Below are 17305 nucleotides of genomic sequence, written 5' to 3'. Positions count from 1 at the left end.
CTGTAAATGGAGTTAAGTGCCTTCACATGTGTACATATACTTATATATACCTAGGCCTAGGTACTTAAGTCATTATTATATTATCCATTATGGTTTCGAAGTATCGGCAAGGTGGTTATAGCTTCATAACCTCAATCTTTCCGCCTTGTTTCCTACTCTTTAATATCTCTCCTACAACTCCACCAAGGACACCTTGTGTCTCTAATCCATCTTTCCATCCTTTCTTCCCAGCATAGTGGTTCACAAACCCTTCAGGTCCAGATACCATGATGACATCTCTTCCACTTCCCCTACCACTCCCCATTTCCAACCCAGCAACCGCAGCCTCGATATCAGGTTTAGTTATAAAACTATCCTTATCATCATAAAAGTACTCGACATCAACCTTAATCCCAGCTCTCTCGATATCCCCTAGTTTCTGTAGCTCCTGTATCTGCGGTAGGACTTTCTCGCTAGCCGTTCTAGAAGCAAACAGAATCTTTACCCGACGTTTTATCCCATCTTCTGTATATCGTGAAAATAAGTGTGCCGTTAATTGTATAGCAGGCGATACTCCTGTCCCACCGGCTATGAATACCACATTTCTGATATCCTCCTCTCCTTTGACGGTTTCCTCGGGTTTAAAAGTATAAGTAATAACCGGCCCACGAACTTCGACTACATCGCCAGGTTTTCTCGACAGCAGGTATGGAGAAACCTCGCCACCATCAACAGCACGTACGAATATTGTGATCTTATTATCAAGATTCCTATCTCTTTTCCCACTACCATTACCATTCGATGACAGTAATGATGATGTTTCAGGTAACGGTGTATACTCCCGTTGTATCTGAAGTTGTGGTTGTTTGATCTGTACGGACCAAAGTCCTTCGGAGTTTATTATGGACCAGAAGGAAGGTGGTGGAGTTGAATGGTGTTTTGGAGATAATGTTATTAAAGATGAAGTTGGTGAGAGTGGCGTGGTGGAGGTTATTACGTGAGGAGTGAAGCTGTAGGGGTTTATTGGATAGGGAATCGTGGGGGTTGTGGTGTAGGTGTAGGTTATGTAACCGAGGATGAAGGCGGTGGGGATTGTGAAGAATGGTGTGGTGTAGAATGGCCGGGCTCGTGGTGGAGGTGGAGGTGGAGGTGGTGATAGAGGTGAGGGTCTTGATCTGGGTTTAAATTTTGTAGTTGCTAGGCGGATGCTTTGGATGTGATTGAGAGGGGCCCGGTTGGCTGGGAGGTTACTTGTTAGGGCGCTACATCTTTGGGGCAGATGTGGGCGGGTGCGGAGGATTGACCGCGGGAGCATGGTAGGAGGGTTTGAAGTCCGTCGGTGGACCGGCTAGTGATGCTCGAAGAATTTTGATATAGTTTATTTTATATGTAGACAACGCAGGCCTGGTGTTGGAATTTTCGTTTCTTTCTTTGTCTCAACACTAGCACTGGTCTCGTATACCTTACACCTGGGTAGTCTTGTGCAAGATACTTGGGTAGGCACCATATTAATTGAGGGACTAAGCTGAGAAGAAGAAGGGCATCAGGTAGTTTTAACGGATACATGTATGTTGAAAAACAGGATTAACTGAACAATTCAGAATTTAGAAGTATTATGCCCTGGGATGATGTATTGTCGGAAGCCATGTGTATCCGTATTAGTTTTTATCAATCTTAGGCTCATGTTTGTTAAAGCTTCGATGGTTCCCTAATAATGGCGATTTAGATATTAGAATTCCTGGACGAAGCAAGACAAGATAAAATAGGAGCCAAAATAGACTTACGGAATCAATAATGTATTTGTCTGAATCTATTACAGAGTTACGGGCTACATGTAAGTATATACCAAGTACTTATTATGAAGTGAGTACTAGTACTGTACATGGACATGTGTCGTGAAAATGCAGAGCGTTGACACCTCGTTCAATCAGCGCATGCGTTGCATTAGCGTGGTATATTCCAACTCAGTTCCAAACAAAGCCACCAAAACAACCAATTAAGCCAGCTGCAGCGACTCGCGACTCGAACTGGTCGCTCTTAATATTATCCCCTCGAAAAATGTCAACATTCCATCTCACGACCTAATCAAAACCTCACCTAGCTTCTACGAACCTCCTTACGAATAATGATACCACGATAACTTATCCTATCTGATCGATATGGCCTCTCTGTGGAAGGGGTCCATCTCCCTGCCTGATGGTCTTCCTCAGCCTTCTCTTGAAAGTATGCCAACCTTGTTCGCCTTTTTTTTTGTGTAACTGTCGGCCGAAACCGAAACCGAAATCGAAGCTGACCATGATCCGACACCTGCACTTTTAGGCATCGAATTCCTTTCGAGCACCCCAGATGCTGGGAACGCTTATAATCCCAAACCTGAAACTGATGGCACTATATTCAATGGTGCCGAATTACGAGTCCAAGCTGTTGTTGAAGCTTCTAGGGTGCCGTTATGGCTGTCTTGTGGACCAAGTTTCGATGTTCAAACTGAGAACGAGGGGACGGCAAACTTCTTGATGAACATATTCGTTCAACAAACTAGTCAGAAACGTTCATCCGAGTCTGAAGATAGGGAAGAAGGGGAAGCAGAAGGGCAAGGGGATGATGGAGAACACGGAGAAGACGACAATGATGCGTCGGAAGCTACCGAATATGAATCAACAAATAAGGCGCTCGTCGTCAGAGTTACCTACGAAACCGCACCTGAGGAAATCGAAAAGCCTATAATCACTGAACTTGTACTCTATGGCACATTATCTTCCGATGTGCTACCCTCCGAAACCACCCAATCTAGCAATTCCGATTCGCAGATAGCACCCGTCCCACCTACAGGACCTCCGTCACTATCTGTATACGCTCTTCCACTCTCCTCTCGCCTTCTTAAGGAGAAAAAACTCCAAACTTCCGTCAAGTCCGAATCGCTTGAACCCGGAAAAGCAAGGTTTCTAGCTCCAATCATTGGTCGCAAACGCAAATTCCACGCCGTATTTACGGAATACGACAAGAAACAAGCGTATTATGCCACCCTACCGCCTGGCCTTCGTCGCTGCTGGCATAAGAGAAGTGATAGTATTGCATCTCTTCAAGAGGACAGCAACGAGAACAATGCCAGTATAGGAAATGGGGATTCGCAGAAGAGTAGATTATTTTCGCGATCGGTTGGCCCAGCTGCTTCAAGTCAACCCGTCACTTCAGTCGACTTTAGGAAAACTATCAATGAGGACACAAGGTATAAAAGAGAGAGGAGCACGTCGGTGTTTCAGGCACGACTACGAGAAGCTGCTGAGCGACCAGATCCGTCACGTCGAGAGTCCTCTGTTAAACCCGTACGCTCCAGCGGGGATTACTCTGCTTTACGAAGGGCCGAAACATTTGCTGGATCACGAACACGAAACCAGACTCCCGAAACCAGACCAGGATCAGGAGCTAGTATTAATAATAACAACAGTGCAAATCTTGGGGGCAGTACGGCTGCTGTACCTACTACGAACAAATTTGCTGAACGGAACAAAGTAGCTGCACAGAAACTTATATTGGCATCCATGCGACTTTACGGATTTACGCGTGCAAGAGCTGGTGAAGTGAAAATGGAAAGCGAAGAAGAGGAATATAAACTAGTATTCCACACCACATTGCGGTCACTGACATGTGCTATGAGGAAATCATGGAATTCGGAAATAATTGGGATTTCCAGATTGAAAGAAACAACCGAGTACCTTATGAAGGCATTCGTTGGCGGGTCCGGGGTAGTGCATGGGAGCAGTGATAGAGAGGAAGACGACTTCAAAGACAAGGAGGAAGAAAACCCGTTCAGAAAGTCCAGGGTCGGGAGGATGAGCGTCATTCTCAGCGGAGCGATTAGCCGCGATGATACGCTCGTTGGAGAGGACAGCATACTGGGTGGCAGCTTTCTTGGGGAGAGCCTGTTGGGGGATGGTCTAGTCTCCGATGATTGATAATAGCTGAACTAGGTGAGCTCAGAAGTCTACTGAACTAGACTAGTCACCGCCAGGGGCTCGCCACGACGGTACCATGTACAGGAGGGCCGCTTTATGGAGACGGTTATGAAGACGGAAGCCCGTTTCGACACCCCATCGCTTACTGTCTATATGCATACTATCTAGAATAATCTGTAGGTGTTCCAATACCTCGTTTGCGAATCCTTATAAGCTTATTTATCTGCTAGTTACTACGTACTAGAGAAGTCAGCATGGTAATTTATATTCGGGTGCACAAGAACTAACTTTGGGTGGAGCATACTAGTATTCCTGCCTAGCTATATTTTACCAGCCGTAGCCGACAGAATCCCACCTGCCTCATCTCAGAATTCCTTGCGCTCACTTCTTTACGTTAGATAGCCGTTGCCTGCCGGACCACAAGGCCCTCCAACGAGTTAGTCTCAGCGTTCAGGGGCCAGTCAGTCCGGACGCATCGAGCCAGTTCGAACCTTCTTTTCGTCCGTGTTCTGCCTCATTGGACATCAAAAATTCTTTGCTGCAACACACCGCGGACTAGGCCGAACCGAGCATCAACATTAATTTGCACCTGAACTGCAACGGCTTCTACGCTTCCGATTCCTCTAGCAATAGCATTTTTATAACTTCTAATTTTTAATAAAATAAGATCATTATCTTTTTTGCTCTTTTATACTGGTCTCTTTATTATTGCCCAACCGTTATCGCCTTGCCAATTTCTGCTTTACTTGCTTAACTAAGTCGTAGTATCTCGTCGTTTCGCAATCCCGATTACCCAGGCTCCACCGCCTACTTGCAAACTTCAGCCAGGCTTCGATGGGCATCAGTCAATGAGCATCTTCAAAGAGGGTCTGTGTCAATATCCGGAATGAATTACCTCTTCCGCGTCCCATAGACCCTTAATACCTTCTACGAATGCCGGGCTAACCTCTCAACAGCCGACCTATCACGATACCCTTCCCCGTTTTCGCTCAGTTCGCCGGAACAACCTCGTTACCATACGAATTTCCTAGCATTTATATCCAAGGATATTTCCGGCCTCTTGACGATCACTTCCATATTTCTAGGACGATATTTATCTGCGCTATAATCTAAGGCAAATATCTTTCACAAGGACTTTTTTTTTACAATGACCCCGGTTCGCCGAATCCTTCTCGTCGACGCCTACGACTCGTTCTCGAATAATCTCGCTGCTCTTATTCGCCTCGTTACCCATGCCGAGGTCCACACTATCAAAATCGATGCTTATAGCAACCGAGATTTTCGAGGGTTTTTGAAATCTTTTGATGCCATCGTTATCGGCCCCGGGCCCGGAACCCCGACGAACGATGAGGACGTCGGTATCATTCCTGAGATTTATAATTTGCCCGAGGATGAAATCATACCCGTCTTTGGGGTTTGCCTTGGCTTCCAGAGTCTGTGTCTCGGGTTCGGGGCTACTATATCCCGGTTGAAGGTTGTGAAGCATGGTCAGAGCTCTATCATTCGGCACAATGGGAATGATTTGTTTCAAAACTGTGGAGAAGTAGATGCTATTCGGTATCACTCACTACGGGCCGAGATGACCGAAGAGGCGTTGAAAAATCTGGAGGTGCTTGCTGTCACAGACGATGGACCCGAGGAGAACGGAGAGGTTATTATGGCTGTCAAACATAAACAGCTACCTTTCTGGGGAGTACAATACCACCCAGAGAGCTGTTGTACAAATCTAGATGGCGCTAAAGTTGTGGCGAACTGGTGGAAGATGGCAACTCGCTGGTTGAATCGGAAAGAGCGTATCAGCCAGCCACTGCCTGAGGGATGGGTGGTGCCATTGGACAAACAGACCCTGCTAGGGATGCCACCAGTACCATCTGATCGCCAACTTTGTTACCAGTCTTTCCACGCCCCATGTTTGGATATCGTGGAACTCTGTGAGCTATTGGAGGTGCGAACGCAACAACAGTTCGTAATGCTGGATTCCTCGGCGAAGCATACAGGACGATATACAATTCTTGGAGTGTTTATCCCGGGAATAACGGATACATACACCTGGAGGGTGGGTGATGAAAGTATATATACTGAGACCTTTGGGGAATCCGGTAGGAAGGAGGGGAATTTCAATCTTGATCCCTCGCCATCCGGAATCTGGGGCGACCTCGCCGGCCGTATGAGTTCATATACTACCACGGGAGGAGATGAGGAGTGTCCATTCTGGGGTGGGTTTATCGGTTATTTCAACTATGAGGCCGGAGTATCTACATTGGACGTCGAACTTGCTTCCCCGAGAGGGGACGAGAAGGATAGAAGGGAACGGGTACCGGATGTGAACCTTACGTTCTTCCATAGAAGTATCGTGGTGGATAATATTAGCGGGAAGGTCTGGGTACAATCTTTTCAGTTCCAGGATGAGGATTGGGTGGTAGGGATAGCTGAGAAAATTAAGCTACTGGCTGCTATGAGCATTACGCCTACGACGACACCACCTAATGATATTGTGGGAAATAGCGTGGTGACGCTGCCTAGGTCCACTACCTCCTCTGGTGCAAGGGTCAGTACCGCGACTGCTATTAACGAGCCACTCTTTGCGGGTTCAGATGTAAGGATTACACAGCCAGAAAAGGAGAAGTATATGGAGAATGTGAGGATTTGCCAGAGAGAACTGGCAAAGGGAGAATCATACGAACTCTGTTTAACGGCGCAAACAACAGTCAGCATTGAGGTACCCTTTGAAGGTGGTGAAGACTCTTCTTGGAAGATCTATAAACATCTCCGAAAGAGGAATCCCGCCCCCTTTGCAGGGTATTACAGAGCTGCCGGTACTACGTTGGTATCCAGCAGCCCTGAAAGGTTCCTAAGCTGGGATAGACATGGGAATTTCCAACTACGACCTATCAAGGGTACTGTCCGAAAGGCGAAGGTAGATGGAACAACAGTTACGAGAAAGGAGGCTGAAGATATTTTGAATACGCCTAAGGAACGAGCCGAGAATCTCATGATCGTAGATTTGATCCGACATGATCTTCATGGTGTTCTGGATGGGCAAGAAGACGAGGATGGAGGGGTCAAAGTCTCCAAGTTGATGGGGATTGAAGAGTATGAAACAGTGTTTCAACTTGTTAGTGTGATCGAAGGACGGATGGGGGATCATCTTAGAGAAGAAGGGTTTACGGGGATGGATGTCCTTCACAGGAGTTTGCCACCTGGGAGTATGACGGGTGCGCCCAAGAAGAGGAGTGTGGAGATCCTACAGGATATTGAGGGAGACGCTGATGAAGGGGATAATTGTGGTGAAAGAGGGGTTTATAGTGGTGTATTTGGGTACTGGAGTGTCTGTGGAGGAGGCGATTTCAGTGTGGTTATTCGGAGTATGTATAGATTCGATCGGGAGTTTAAGGCTGAGAATGATTACAGGAGAGAAGAAGGGATGGATAAGAGGGAAAGATGGAGGATTGGAGCTGGAGGGGCTGTTACGGCGTTAAGTGACCCTGAGGGGGAGTGGGAGGAGATGTTGACGAAGTTGAATAGTACGCTGGCGGTGTTTCAGTAAAGGCACTGCCCGCTTACTTCTCAACCACCAAGTGAATATGGTAAGCCACTGACGGCGTTTTATTTTATTACAATCATCTTTTGGAACATTTCTTTTACATACTTTTCCTTCTTCTCTTTTCCGCTTGTATTTTTTTATATATTTTTTTTGAGATATCCGGCGGCGGTTTGTATATGCGACAGACGAAACGGCGTTACGATTTCTTTTTTTTTAACAATCATAGAATAACGCCACTCCTCGAATTCAACTTCACTCTAAACTATCTATTCCTTTTATCTTTTCAGAGTACTAAGTACTAGTCAGACACTGAATTCTTTTAAACGATTTAAACGGAGAAATGCTATATATCAAAATATAGACTTAAAGAACCGGAAAGAAAATATAAAAAATATATATAAATACGGAATGAAGAAGTACTCTGAGCTGCCAACGCCGGAAATGAGGGAGAAAGGAGAAGAAGGAAAAGCTGATATCATGCAAAGACTAAAGGCGCAGGAGTGCTGAGAAGGACATAAGGCATAACCAAAAGGCAATAGAATGTACAACTGAAATAGATACCAAACAGACAACAGAATTATCCAAAAGACTATCCCATACGACTTCGTCCGCCAGGGATAGTGGAAAAGCTAATAAGACTCGGACTCGTCCTCTACTCGAAAATGCTCCCTCTCCCCTATTCCCCCTATCCAGTGCTGAAAGTTATGTCCACCGTTTCTAGCACATTTGGTTGTTCCGTTTTAAATCGCTGCAACCTTGTAGATGATAATGAAAGACCCTTCCCCCCAGGATTTAATGTACCAGGGTAAACTAGTAAGCTCCAGTTCAAAGCTAACCATCCACCTCTTTGGTACCCATTGTTTTTCTAAAAAAGGATTCCTTCGATATTTATTTTAAAAATCACTCTCCTCCTGGAAGAACATGGTAAACGCAATGATCGTTCCATAAATCAACAGACCACCGATGATACTCATGACCATAGCGCCCAACTGTATCACCCCAGCATGTGCAAGAACAGCCGGAAGCGCCATACCCATCAAAACCAAGAAACCGGTTAAGAAGCGACCAAGGTCCAGAACCGAAGAAGCGGAGGAGCCAGAGTCCATGAAGTCGTCGTTGTAGGAGGAGGCATAGCGACTACAAATGGCATTTGGGATGGGTGCTACGAGGTAGGTTGCTACTACGAAAAGAGGGGAGTATTGACCATAAAGGGCGGAGGAGAGGATTACGAGGAGGAAACCTATGGCGAGGACCTAAGAGGAGGGGATTTGTTAGGTTCTTTAATCTTTAATCAAGCATGTAGAGGAGTTTGTGTAAGGATATTGCATACGAAGGAGAGAGCGATGATGGTTTTTAGACCGGCGTGCGGCATGGTGGGCGGGTTCGGTGGTGGACTTTTTGGAGTAGTGATGTCTGTCCTTGGGGGGTTTTCCAAGGCCGAAGTGGGATGGATAGATTGCCTCGAGGGTGTAGCTGGGTTTGGTAAAAAGGGCAAGGTGACTTCGAGGCCTATATTTAGGGAACCATATACCGGAGGATTAGTCTATAATAGTCGCCTGTTCTTGGGTATTCGACTGGAGGAGGTGAGGAGGTCGTCGAGAGATGGTGATGAGAATGCGATCGAGGACGGACGATGGAGGATGTGGAGGGAGGATGAGGCTGGGTATGTTTCCCGACAGGCTGTTCGCCGGAGCCGCTGTGTTGCGAGATGACGCGCCTCTTCTTGAGACACCAGCCACAAATGGGCTGACTAAGCTAGAGTATGGTGCACCGCCACAAGTACTCCAACACAGAGGCTCAGGCACGTCCCACCAAAGCTACCCATTCCAACGGCCGCGTAGACACCTCCCTCCTCCCTCCACATTATCGCTGCTTGTCATCGGCATCACCATCAGCTCTTTGACCCCTCCTCCTCCTCCGATATACCGGTACCTCTGTTGGAGCTTCTACTGGGTTATCTATAGCTTGGATCGCGGTTCCTAACCTTACTTACCTCTTGTCCTGTCGTCGTTTCCCATAAGCCAGGATGTTTCGAAATAATTACGATAACGATTCTGTTACATTGTAAGAGCTTCATCTCGCAGCTTCTGGGAGTGTATTGTGGGCGTTTGATGGAAGTTATGGTGCTAATTGGATGATAGCTCCCCGCAGGGACGGATATTCCAGGTCGAATATGCTCTCGAAGCCATCAAGCAAGGTTCTGCTGCTGTCGGTCTAAGGTCGAAAACTCACGTTGCTCTAGTAGCTTTGAAGGTACCGCCTAGCTCCCTATATTCCCTCTCTGTGGAGACATATTATATGAAAATTACATTTCGAATATATATACTAACGGTTTGAATGCTATTGGATATAGAGAAATGCCGAAGAACTAGGCTCCTACCAGAAGAAGATCATTCCAATCGATAAGCATCTAGGCGTGGCCCTTGCTGGTCTCTCTCCTGATGCTCGTGTCCTATCCAACTTTATGCGCCAGCAATCGATGGCCTCCCGTCTCCTTTACAAGCGACCCGTCCCAGTTGCCCGCGTCGTCAACGCCATTGCAGACAAAGCCCAAGTCAACACCCAGCACTATGGTAAACGTCCATACGGTGTTGGTCTCCTCATCGCAGGTGTCGACGAGACCGGACCCCATCTGTGGGAGTTCCAGCCGAGTGGACAGATACTGGAGTACTTCGGAGCCGCGATTGGAGCTCGTAGTCAGTCTGCTCGAACATATTTGGAGAGAAGCTTCGAGTCCTTCCCTGATGTTTCTAGGGATGAATTGGTGCTGCATGGGCTTAAAGCTTTGAGGGATACATTACAGCAGGATAGAGAGTTGACTACAGAGAACACTAGTATTGCAATTGTAGGAATTGGTGAGGATTTGAAGCAATATGATGGACCGAGGGTCAAGAGGTTCTTGGACCTGTTGGGAGAAGACGGCACGAGGAGTCAGAGAGCAGCAAGACTTGATACTGCTATGGATGTTGGTGGGGGTGCAGATGATGACGATGATGAATTGGCGGGGTTGCTTGGACCCGGGGAGGGGACTAGTGCCATGGATACTACCGAGTAGAGTTTGATATGTATGGCATCTTAGTCGAGGCCGGTCTTTGAGCCGATAGAGAGAGCACAGATGATGCTTTCTTATTATTACTGCTAGCTATGCGAATTTATATGGAATGAACCGCCTGGCTCGAGGAGGTAATATCAAATATGCACGTTCACATGATCAGTTCTTTCGTGTCTCTTCTATCGTAGCTAGTACATACAGGGATCTAATACCCCTCCCTAGGGAGAGACTGCATTGCAATATCTTACTCCCACGGTACTGTGATATAACTACTTAAGTATGAACTCCGGAGTGATATTGTCACAGATGTAATATCCAAAGTCTATGTTTTATAGCTTGTCATGTATGCAAGTGGAGCTGCAGCTCAATGCGCTGTCCATTTGCGTTGAGCGGTCGTTTCATGGTCGCCGCAAATCGATCAATCAGTCAATCAATTAAATCGAGCTTCGAACTCGCCAACTAGACTTTAGTTAGTTCCAGAGCTTTCCGTCGACGGCATCACCACCATTCCTCTAACGTATCTACTACCCATATCAGCTTCCCGAAATCCGAGTCCGCCTTAGTAACAACGTCCTCGCCGGGAATAGATATGCGACACCCACATTTGTACCTTCTCCCGAGTACCTGATTCCATAAACGCGACACAGCACAGTCCCTTTAAGCTTAAAGAGTTACAACAGAAGCCAAGCTGGTTGCGCGCCTTGTCCTCCCATTCCGAACCCCAGTTGGAGCTGCAGTATGCCGACGCCAGATCCACTTTCGTTCACCGCACCCTCACATATACGGGTCCTCCTCGCCCCTGTCGGCCGTATAAAGCGGGCCAAGTTCTATGAATTTGTAGAACGATTGCAGGTTGTTAATACAGTTCGGTTGGAAGATGTCAGTCTCGATTCGAGAGGGACAAAGAGTACGTCCGATCTCGTGGGTCTTCCCATGTCCCTCCCTTTTTTGTTCGACAAGTACCATTTGTCATTTGTTTAGAAATACTGTTGTTCGTTCTGACGGGTAGAGTGTGGATCTTTATGTAGCTACCTTTTCGCCGCTGTCATTCCCGAATGGTCAGATAGTATATACGTTAACGACTTCTTATAATACGGAACATGAGTATCTTGATGGATTGGAGATGCATAGGAGGACCTATATGGTATGCACTCTTAGATCTTACCTTGGTGCTACCTATTGTGGAGGCGTGCTCTACGGGGAGCTTTCGAAGTCGCTTAAACTAAGCAGGTCTCCGACGATACCAGGTCATTGCTCTCGCCGACTATCATGAACGAAATTCCGTCGCAGACCTTCGAGCGGGGATTCAGGATTTGAATTTCCAGGTATTTTGGGGACTCTATACCCGTGTAAGGCCTCTTGATAGCCGTGCTGACGCTGGATAGTACCCAAAAGCCCTGTTATTTCCGCTGGTTATGTTTGATACCCCCATAGGTGACGACCTATTCTCGAGAGACACTCATCTTTGGAAAGAAGATGGCGAGGTATCTTCTAATGTCGCCGAGTACCCTAAACTCACCATACCAATACCCTCGAAGTATGAATCGTCGGTTGCATCGATCAAGTCGGTCATGTCTGACCTTACAGGTTTACTTCTTTCTGGGTTTTCACGGTTATCGAAGGATTTACAAACGCTTCCGACCATTGAAGCGCCAGCATCCGGTGATAATGAGCGACCGAGGCCTAATACCAGGATGTCTTTACCTGTTCCTGGAACGCTTCCAAATCCGGCGCTATCGAACTTGGGTGTAGGATCCCGGTTGACTACTATGACCGGGTTTGGAAATGCAACTATTTCGGAAAAGGAACGGTCTAGAGGGAAGGCGAGGATTAATATTGCTATCGCCAACTTACACCTCATGACTGGATTTGTGACGGATGCATTTCGAGAGTGAGTGGTGGGCTTCTACTTCCGTTTTCACGGTGAATTCTAATCATGGTGTAGATTCACAGAAGGGGCTCTTGCTGCGAAGAATAGCGGCGACTTCCTATGGCACGGGAAGGCATTAGAAGGCATAGGTGTGTGCTTGGTGATTATGGCATACATGGGTCTTGATCTTCAGATACCTACTGTGGTGTTTCCTGCGACAACTCCATTGTCGGAAACAAAATGGAAGTTGAATGGTGCCGTTACTGAGACCCTTGAGACGCTGTTCTCAATGATGCCTGAGCTTCTAAATACAATCTTAGGTCTTTATAGCAGAGCTGGCACATTCAACAGCGAGCCAGCACCAGCTCTTGTACAATCCGAGACTATCATCCGGTTCTGCAAGTTGATGGTTGTTGCTCAGCAGTGCCATGGGCTTAATGCCAACTCGTTGGGGCATATCGTACTTGGGACACCTCTTCCTGCCAATCTTGGGAAACCGCAGATGAAGAATCTCTCGAGGGGTGATATCGCATCTTTAGTGATGAAGGCATATCCTAATAACCTCCAGAGTCTTACGGTTGTTGATGCCGCGAGTATTCTTGGTGGTATGGCATCGGTACTCGACAAAATAGAATTCAAGAGGAAGAAGGCACTCGTAACAAGGGAGTTGTTAAAGCTCTTGGTGCCTAGTTTGATACAAGCCAGAGTTGTGGGTGCCGCGGAAACTGGATTACATCCTACAGCCTCGGGAGGGGAGGAATTTAGACCAGCCAGCAGAAATGGACCGTCACGGCCGGGGACTCCGCAACCTCAGGAAGGCCAAGGAGGACTTGACGGCGACGAAGCAGATATTGTTCGAACCAGTCGTCTCCTAGATGACCTCTGCTCTGCATACGGGATAACACATGATACTCTATCACAAGCCATCGAAACGTCTACGGATGAAGAGAAGAATACATTGCTACGAAAGAACCTTGCTGACGCCAATCACTTTAGAAGCTTTGGTTGGCTGTCACTGAAGGTCGGAGTTTTGAGGTCTTGTATTCTTCTTACAGAGGCTATTCCGGATTATGAAGCCATATTGCGATATACGACAAAGCTTCTGGAGATTGCGGGTACGGAATTGAGTAAAGGGGAGCAGGGAAAGTTGGCGGAAAGTTTTACTAGAACAGTGGGACTTGCGAGGAAGAGTGGGTTGGATGAGGATATGGGTGGTGTAGCTGAATATTGGGATGATTACTTGCTTAGAGATATTGAGCTGGTAGAGTATGTTATGCCTCTACTAGCCCTGGAATAGTGATTCTCTTGCTAATGGTAACTAACTATCATAGATCTCAAATTTGGAAGCCTCCTATTCCTCATGCTGCTGCCGAACTATCCGCAGTTACTGAAGCCGCCAAAAATCCCTTTATTTACAATCCATTTGCTTCGAAGCACACAACGGTCACTTCGCTCTCATCAACAACAATCAAAACGCTGCTTGTTGAGTCAGAACCGGTTGACTTTTTGATAACGTTGCAAAATCCCTTTGACTTTGAGATTCAGATTGATACCGTGGAGTTGGATGTTACGGGGGTCGAATTTCAGACTTTACCTGCGAGTGTAGTGATTGGCTCCTATCGACAGCATACTTATGTCATAACTGGTATCCCCCAAAGTTCTGGTACGATGAAGCTCCTTGGTGCCAAGATCAAAGTCTACGGTTGCAAGGAGAAGTTCTTCCCTATCGTACCGGATGTCCGAATGGTACCTGTGGATGGGGAAGATAAGATCAAGAAAGTCGGCATTGGGGCAATGAAACTCGAACATCCTCGGCCGAAATCACATATATCGTCTAATTCCAACAACGTCAGAGCGAGTCAGATACCCCAACCGACTTTTGGACCTGATCTCAAACAGTTATCCATTAATGTTATACCCTCTCAACCAAAACTCAGTATCACGCATACCAGTCTTCCTCAAAATGCGATCATGGTACTCGAAGGCGAGAAACAACTGTTTACGGTTCATGTTAAGAACGAGAGCGACTCTGTTGCTGTGGACTTTGTGACTATTAGTTTTGTTGATAGTACAACCGAGCCTGTTACCAATGCGATTTCGCAGAAGCAAGGACTACCAGCGGAAGTTTATGAATTGGAAGTTATCCTCTATAAGAAAAAGGCGTTTGAGTGGATACGGCCGGAGGAGAAAGTGACTATTCAACCCGGGGGAACTGGTGTTTTCAAGGTTCAAGTGCTTGGGAAACCTGGATTAACTAGTGGGAAAGTCGTGGTTGACTATGGGTTCATCGATCGAGATGGGAAAAAGAAGGAAGGCGAAGGGAGTGGAGGGTGGTACACTAGAAGAACGGAGACGGACGTTACGGTTACAGTTAACGCTGCGGTTGAGCTCGTGAGGATGGACTTCTTACCGTGGAGCGGGGTGAGCTCGTCGCTGATAGCGGAGCATCCGGAGACTCAACAGCTATCAAATGGGAATGGAGAGTTCAGCAAATCGAAGTTTCCCACGAGAAATGAACAAGTCCGGGAGTTGTTTACACGGCTGTCTAATGTCGATAATCCGAGCACTTATGCATTGGTCCTTATCGATATCCGAAATTCGTGGCCGCATCCTTTGAGGGTTTCTATGGGATTCGATCCGGCTGAGGAGGATATTGGTACAGGGGATGATATGCGTTTCACGGCTTCGGATACTATACCTGCGGGACATTCGACGCGGTTAATATTACCGCTGAAGAGGGTTTATGTATCGAATCCGACGGCGCCGATACCGAGTTTGAGCAAAACACAGCGACAGTATGTGGTTTCTTTGACGAAGGTTTCACCAGAGTTGGAGAGGGTTACTAGGGAAGGGTTCTGGTACAAAGAGGCGGTTTTGAAGAGAATCAGTGGGACTTGGGAGGAAGTTGGGACGGAGAGGCAGGGGGTTGTTGAGTGTAGGAACTTTAGGATGGGAGTGAGTAGAGGAGTTGATGTTGTTAAGGCCGAGGAAGTAGAAGTTACGGTTGATCTAGAAAATGATGGGGAAGCGGGAGATGGAGCGGAGGTTAAGAGTACAGGGAGGGGGAGGTGGAGCGTTAAAACAGATCACTTTTTCAAAGTGAAGGTTTCGGTGAGGAATAGAGGACTGAAAAAAGTGAGGTTGATTAGTCGGATATTACCTTGTTTGAGATTCGTGGGGGGTAGTACTGGGAATTCGGGACTGGAGATGACGAGAAGAGCAGGATTTAATGGAACTTTACAGAAGTCTTTGGGGTGGATTAAGGGTGGTGAGGAAAGGACTATTGAGATGGGGATGGTGGTTATTGCTAGTGGGGAGTATGAGATGTTGGGATGTGTGGAGGAAGTTAAAGGGGATGATTATGATGAAGAAGATGTTGATGATGGAACGAAGAAGAGCAGAGAGCCGTTGGAAGTTGAGCAGAGGTTATTGGAGGATATGATTAGAGGGGAGAGGAAGGTGTGGTATGCGCGGGATGTATGCAATGTTGTTGCTAGTGATTGATTGGTTGGCTGGTTGGTTTTCGATGTCGATATCGATTAGCTTTTGATTGTATCGAGAAGCGTGAGGCGTTTTTAATATTCTAGCTAGGTACCTACTGGCTAAGTACTTAAAGTAATCTTTGAGTAAACAGCTATTGGGGGCATAATTGTGAGGTCGAGAAGAGGTTGTGTATATATCAGTTGAATTCGAATTCAGGTATATCTTTGCAGTCGTAACGAAAACTATCTGTTTAGAGGCTTAGCTATAGTAGTAGTTACGAGACTGATATGCAGAGTGCAGGACGAACTGGCTAAATTCCAACAAACATTTGTGTTGGCGAGCGGTTGGTCTAGAAACGAGACGGGGCGGACTATAGATCCAGTTACCTAGGTACTTGAGGAGGTACCCCGTCTCTAGCTACTGGCTATAAGGTTGGCCGCCTAGGTACGACTTGTATTGATGTTAACATTGTTTACAAGCACCTAATTGGTTTATTTAACATTCAAATACTCGCGTCAATCCTAAGCTAGCTGCAAGCACCATCTACAGATCACCAACCCATCAACCATCTCGACCAAGATTAAATCCGCCACGAAACTAAAAATGACCGCTGAAAGGAAGACGACAAGCTCCGCGTCTATGAAGGAGGCTCTCGATATCGCTGTTGACGCAGGAGGCCCGCTTTTTCTCGATTTTATCTTAGTGAACAAGCTTTCAGCTATCAGGCTCCTACGATTCGCTTGCATGGAGAAGTTTGAAAGAATCGGAGTTCGGTACGTATATATCCCCAGCAAAATATCTTTTCTAATTCTTAATTTGCAAAAGTAATTTAAAGCTAATATAATAAAACCCGACTTTATAGAGCTAGATACGACAGTCTGTCGAAATATCTCTATATCCAGCTGCCCTACAGCGGCCAAGACTGCACAGAGAACTTCGCCAGATGGTTGTGGGAAAGCTGGCAAGATGCAGAACTGCTTCCCCCAACGGCGAATGAAATGATTCGACGAGAAGCGAGTCCAAGTAAAATTAATAGCCATCTTGCGTTCTCTTTTTTTTATATCTTTTTTTTTCCACAATCCTTCGTTCACTTGCCATTGATGCAAGTGTACCTTTGATAAAATATGCTAACGAAATACCGATTAGAGGTTACTGATTTTGTTGATGACTACAAAGGCTCATATCAGCAACCCGACTTCTTTCTTGGTCCGGTTGGGGCAAACTTTCCTTCCATAGCCTTTGAAACTGGATTCTGCGAATCAAGCCTAGCATTGCTCAGTGCTAGGGATCTATGGATTGACGGGACCGATGACTCGACGAAAGCCCTCGTTTCGATTGATATCGTCCGTAATTTTGAGCCCGAGCCCGAGCCTGGACCTGAACCCGATTCCACGTCCGAGCTCGGTTCTAAGCCCGAGCACAAG

The 17305-nt window shown here is 46.6% G+C and overlaps 7 protein-coding genes across 7 annotated transcripts; 5 read left to right on the top strand and 2 right to left on the bottom strand.

Moving 5' to 3' along the window:
• Nucleotides 1–115: 115 nt before the first annotated feature.
• Nucleotides 116–1294, bottom strand: AOL_s00076g371 (uncharacterized protein; the record flags this gene model as incomplete). The annotated part of the gene is made up of 1 exon (XM_011122923.1): nucleotides 116–1294. The coding sequence occupies one exon, from the start codon at nucleotides 1292–1294 to the stop codon at nucleotides 116–118; it is 1179 nt and encodes a 392-aa protein (XP_011121225.1).
• An 844-nt stretch (nucleotides 1295–2138) lies between these two features.
• AOL_s00076g370 (uncharacterized protein) lies at nucleotides 2139–3932 on the top strand (the record flags this gene model as incomplete). Its single annotated transcript, XM_011122922.1, has 2 exons — nucleotides 2139–2202; nucleotides 2299–3932. 2 exons carry the CDS (start codon nucleotides 2139–2141, stop codon nucleotides 3930–3932), a joined length of 1698 nt encoding a protein of 565 aa, XP_011121224.1.
• A 1147-nt stretch (nucleotides 3933–5079) lies between these two features.
• Nucleotides 5080–7479, top strand: AOL_s00076g369 (uncharacterized protein; the record flags this gene model as incomplete). The annotated part of the gene is made up of 1 exon (XM_011122921.1): nucleotides 5080–7479. The coding sequence occupies one exon, from the start codon at nucleotides 5080–5082 to the stop codon at nucleotides 7477–7479; it is 2400 nt and encodes a 799-aa protein (XP_011121223.1).
• An 890-nt stretch (nucleotides 7480–8369) lies between these two features.
• Nucleotides 8370–8848, bottom strand: AOL_s00076g368 (uncharacterized protein; the record flags this gene model as incomplete). Its single annotated transcript, XM_011122920.1, has 2 exons — nucleotides 8370–8729; nucleotides 8807–8848. 2 exons carry the CDS (start codon nucleotides 8846–8848, stop codon nucleotides 8370–8372), a joined length of 402 nt encoding a protein of 133 aa, XP_011121222.1.
• Nucleotides 8849–8885: 37 nt separating this feature from the next.
• AOL_s00076g367 (uncharacterized protein) lies at nucleotides 8886–9188 on the top strand (the record flags this gene model as incomplete). Its single annotated transcript, XM_011122919.1, has 1 exon — nucleotides 8886–9188. The coding sequence occupies one exon, from the start codon at nucleotides 8886–8888 to the stop codon at nucleotides 9186–9188; it is 303 nt and encodes a 100-aa protein (XP_011121221.1).
• Nucleotides 9189–9502: 314 nt separating this feature from the next.
• AOL_s00076g366 (uncharacterized protein) lies at nucleotides 9503–10531 on the top strand (the record flags this gene model as incomplete). Its single annotated transcript, XM_011122918.1, has 3 exons — nucleotides 9503–9540; nucleotides 9618–9729; nucleotides 9830–10531. The coding sequence occupies 3 exons, from the start codon at nucleotides 9503–9505 to the stop codon at nucleotides 10529–10531; spliced, it is 852 nt and encodes a 283-aa protein (XP_011121220.1).
• A 735-nt stretch (nucleotides 10532–11266) lies between these two features.
• On the top strand, nucleotides 11267–15902 carry AOL_s00076g365 (uncharacterized protein; the record flags this gene model as incomplete). The annotated part of the gene is made up of 5 exons (XM_011122917.1): nucleotides 11267–11435; nucleotides 11759–11853; nucleotides 11914–12419; nucleotides 12474–13664; nucleotides 13730–15902. 5 exons carry the CDS (start codon nucleotides 11267–11269, stop codon nucleotides 15900–15902), a joined length of 4134 nt encoding a protein of 1377 aa, XP_011121219.1.
• Nucleotides 15903–17305: the final 1403 nt, after the last annotated feature.

Source organism: Orbilia oligospora (genome assembly GCF_000225545.1).
Source record: "Orbilia oligospora ATCC 24927 unplaced genomic scaffold scaffold00076, whole genome shotgun sequence".
NCBI lineage: Eukaryota > Fungi > Ascomycota > Orbiliomycetes > Orbiliales > Orbiliaceae > Orbilia > Orbilia oligospora.
This window is presented reverse-complemented; position numbering and strand designations above follow the sequence as displayed.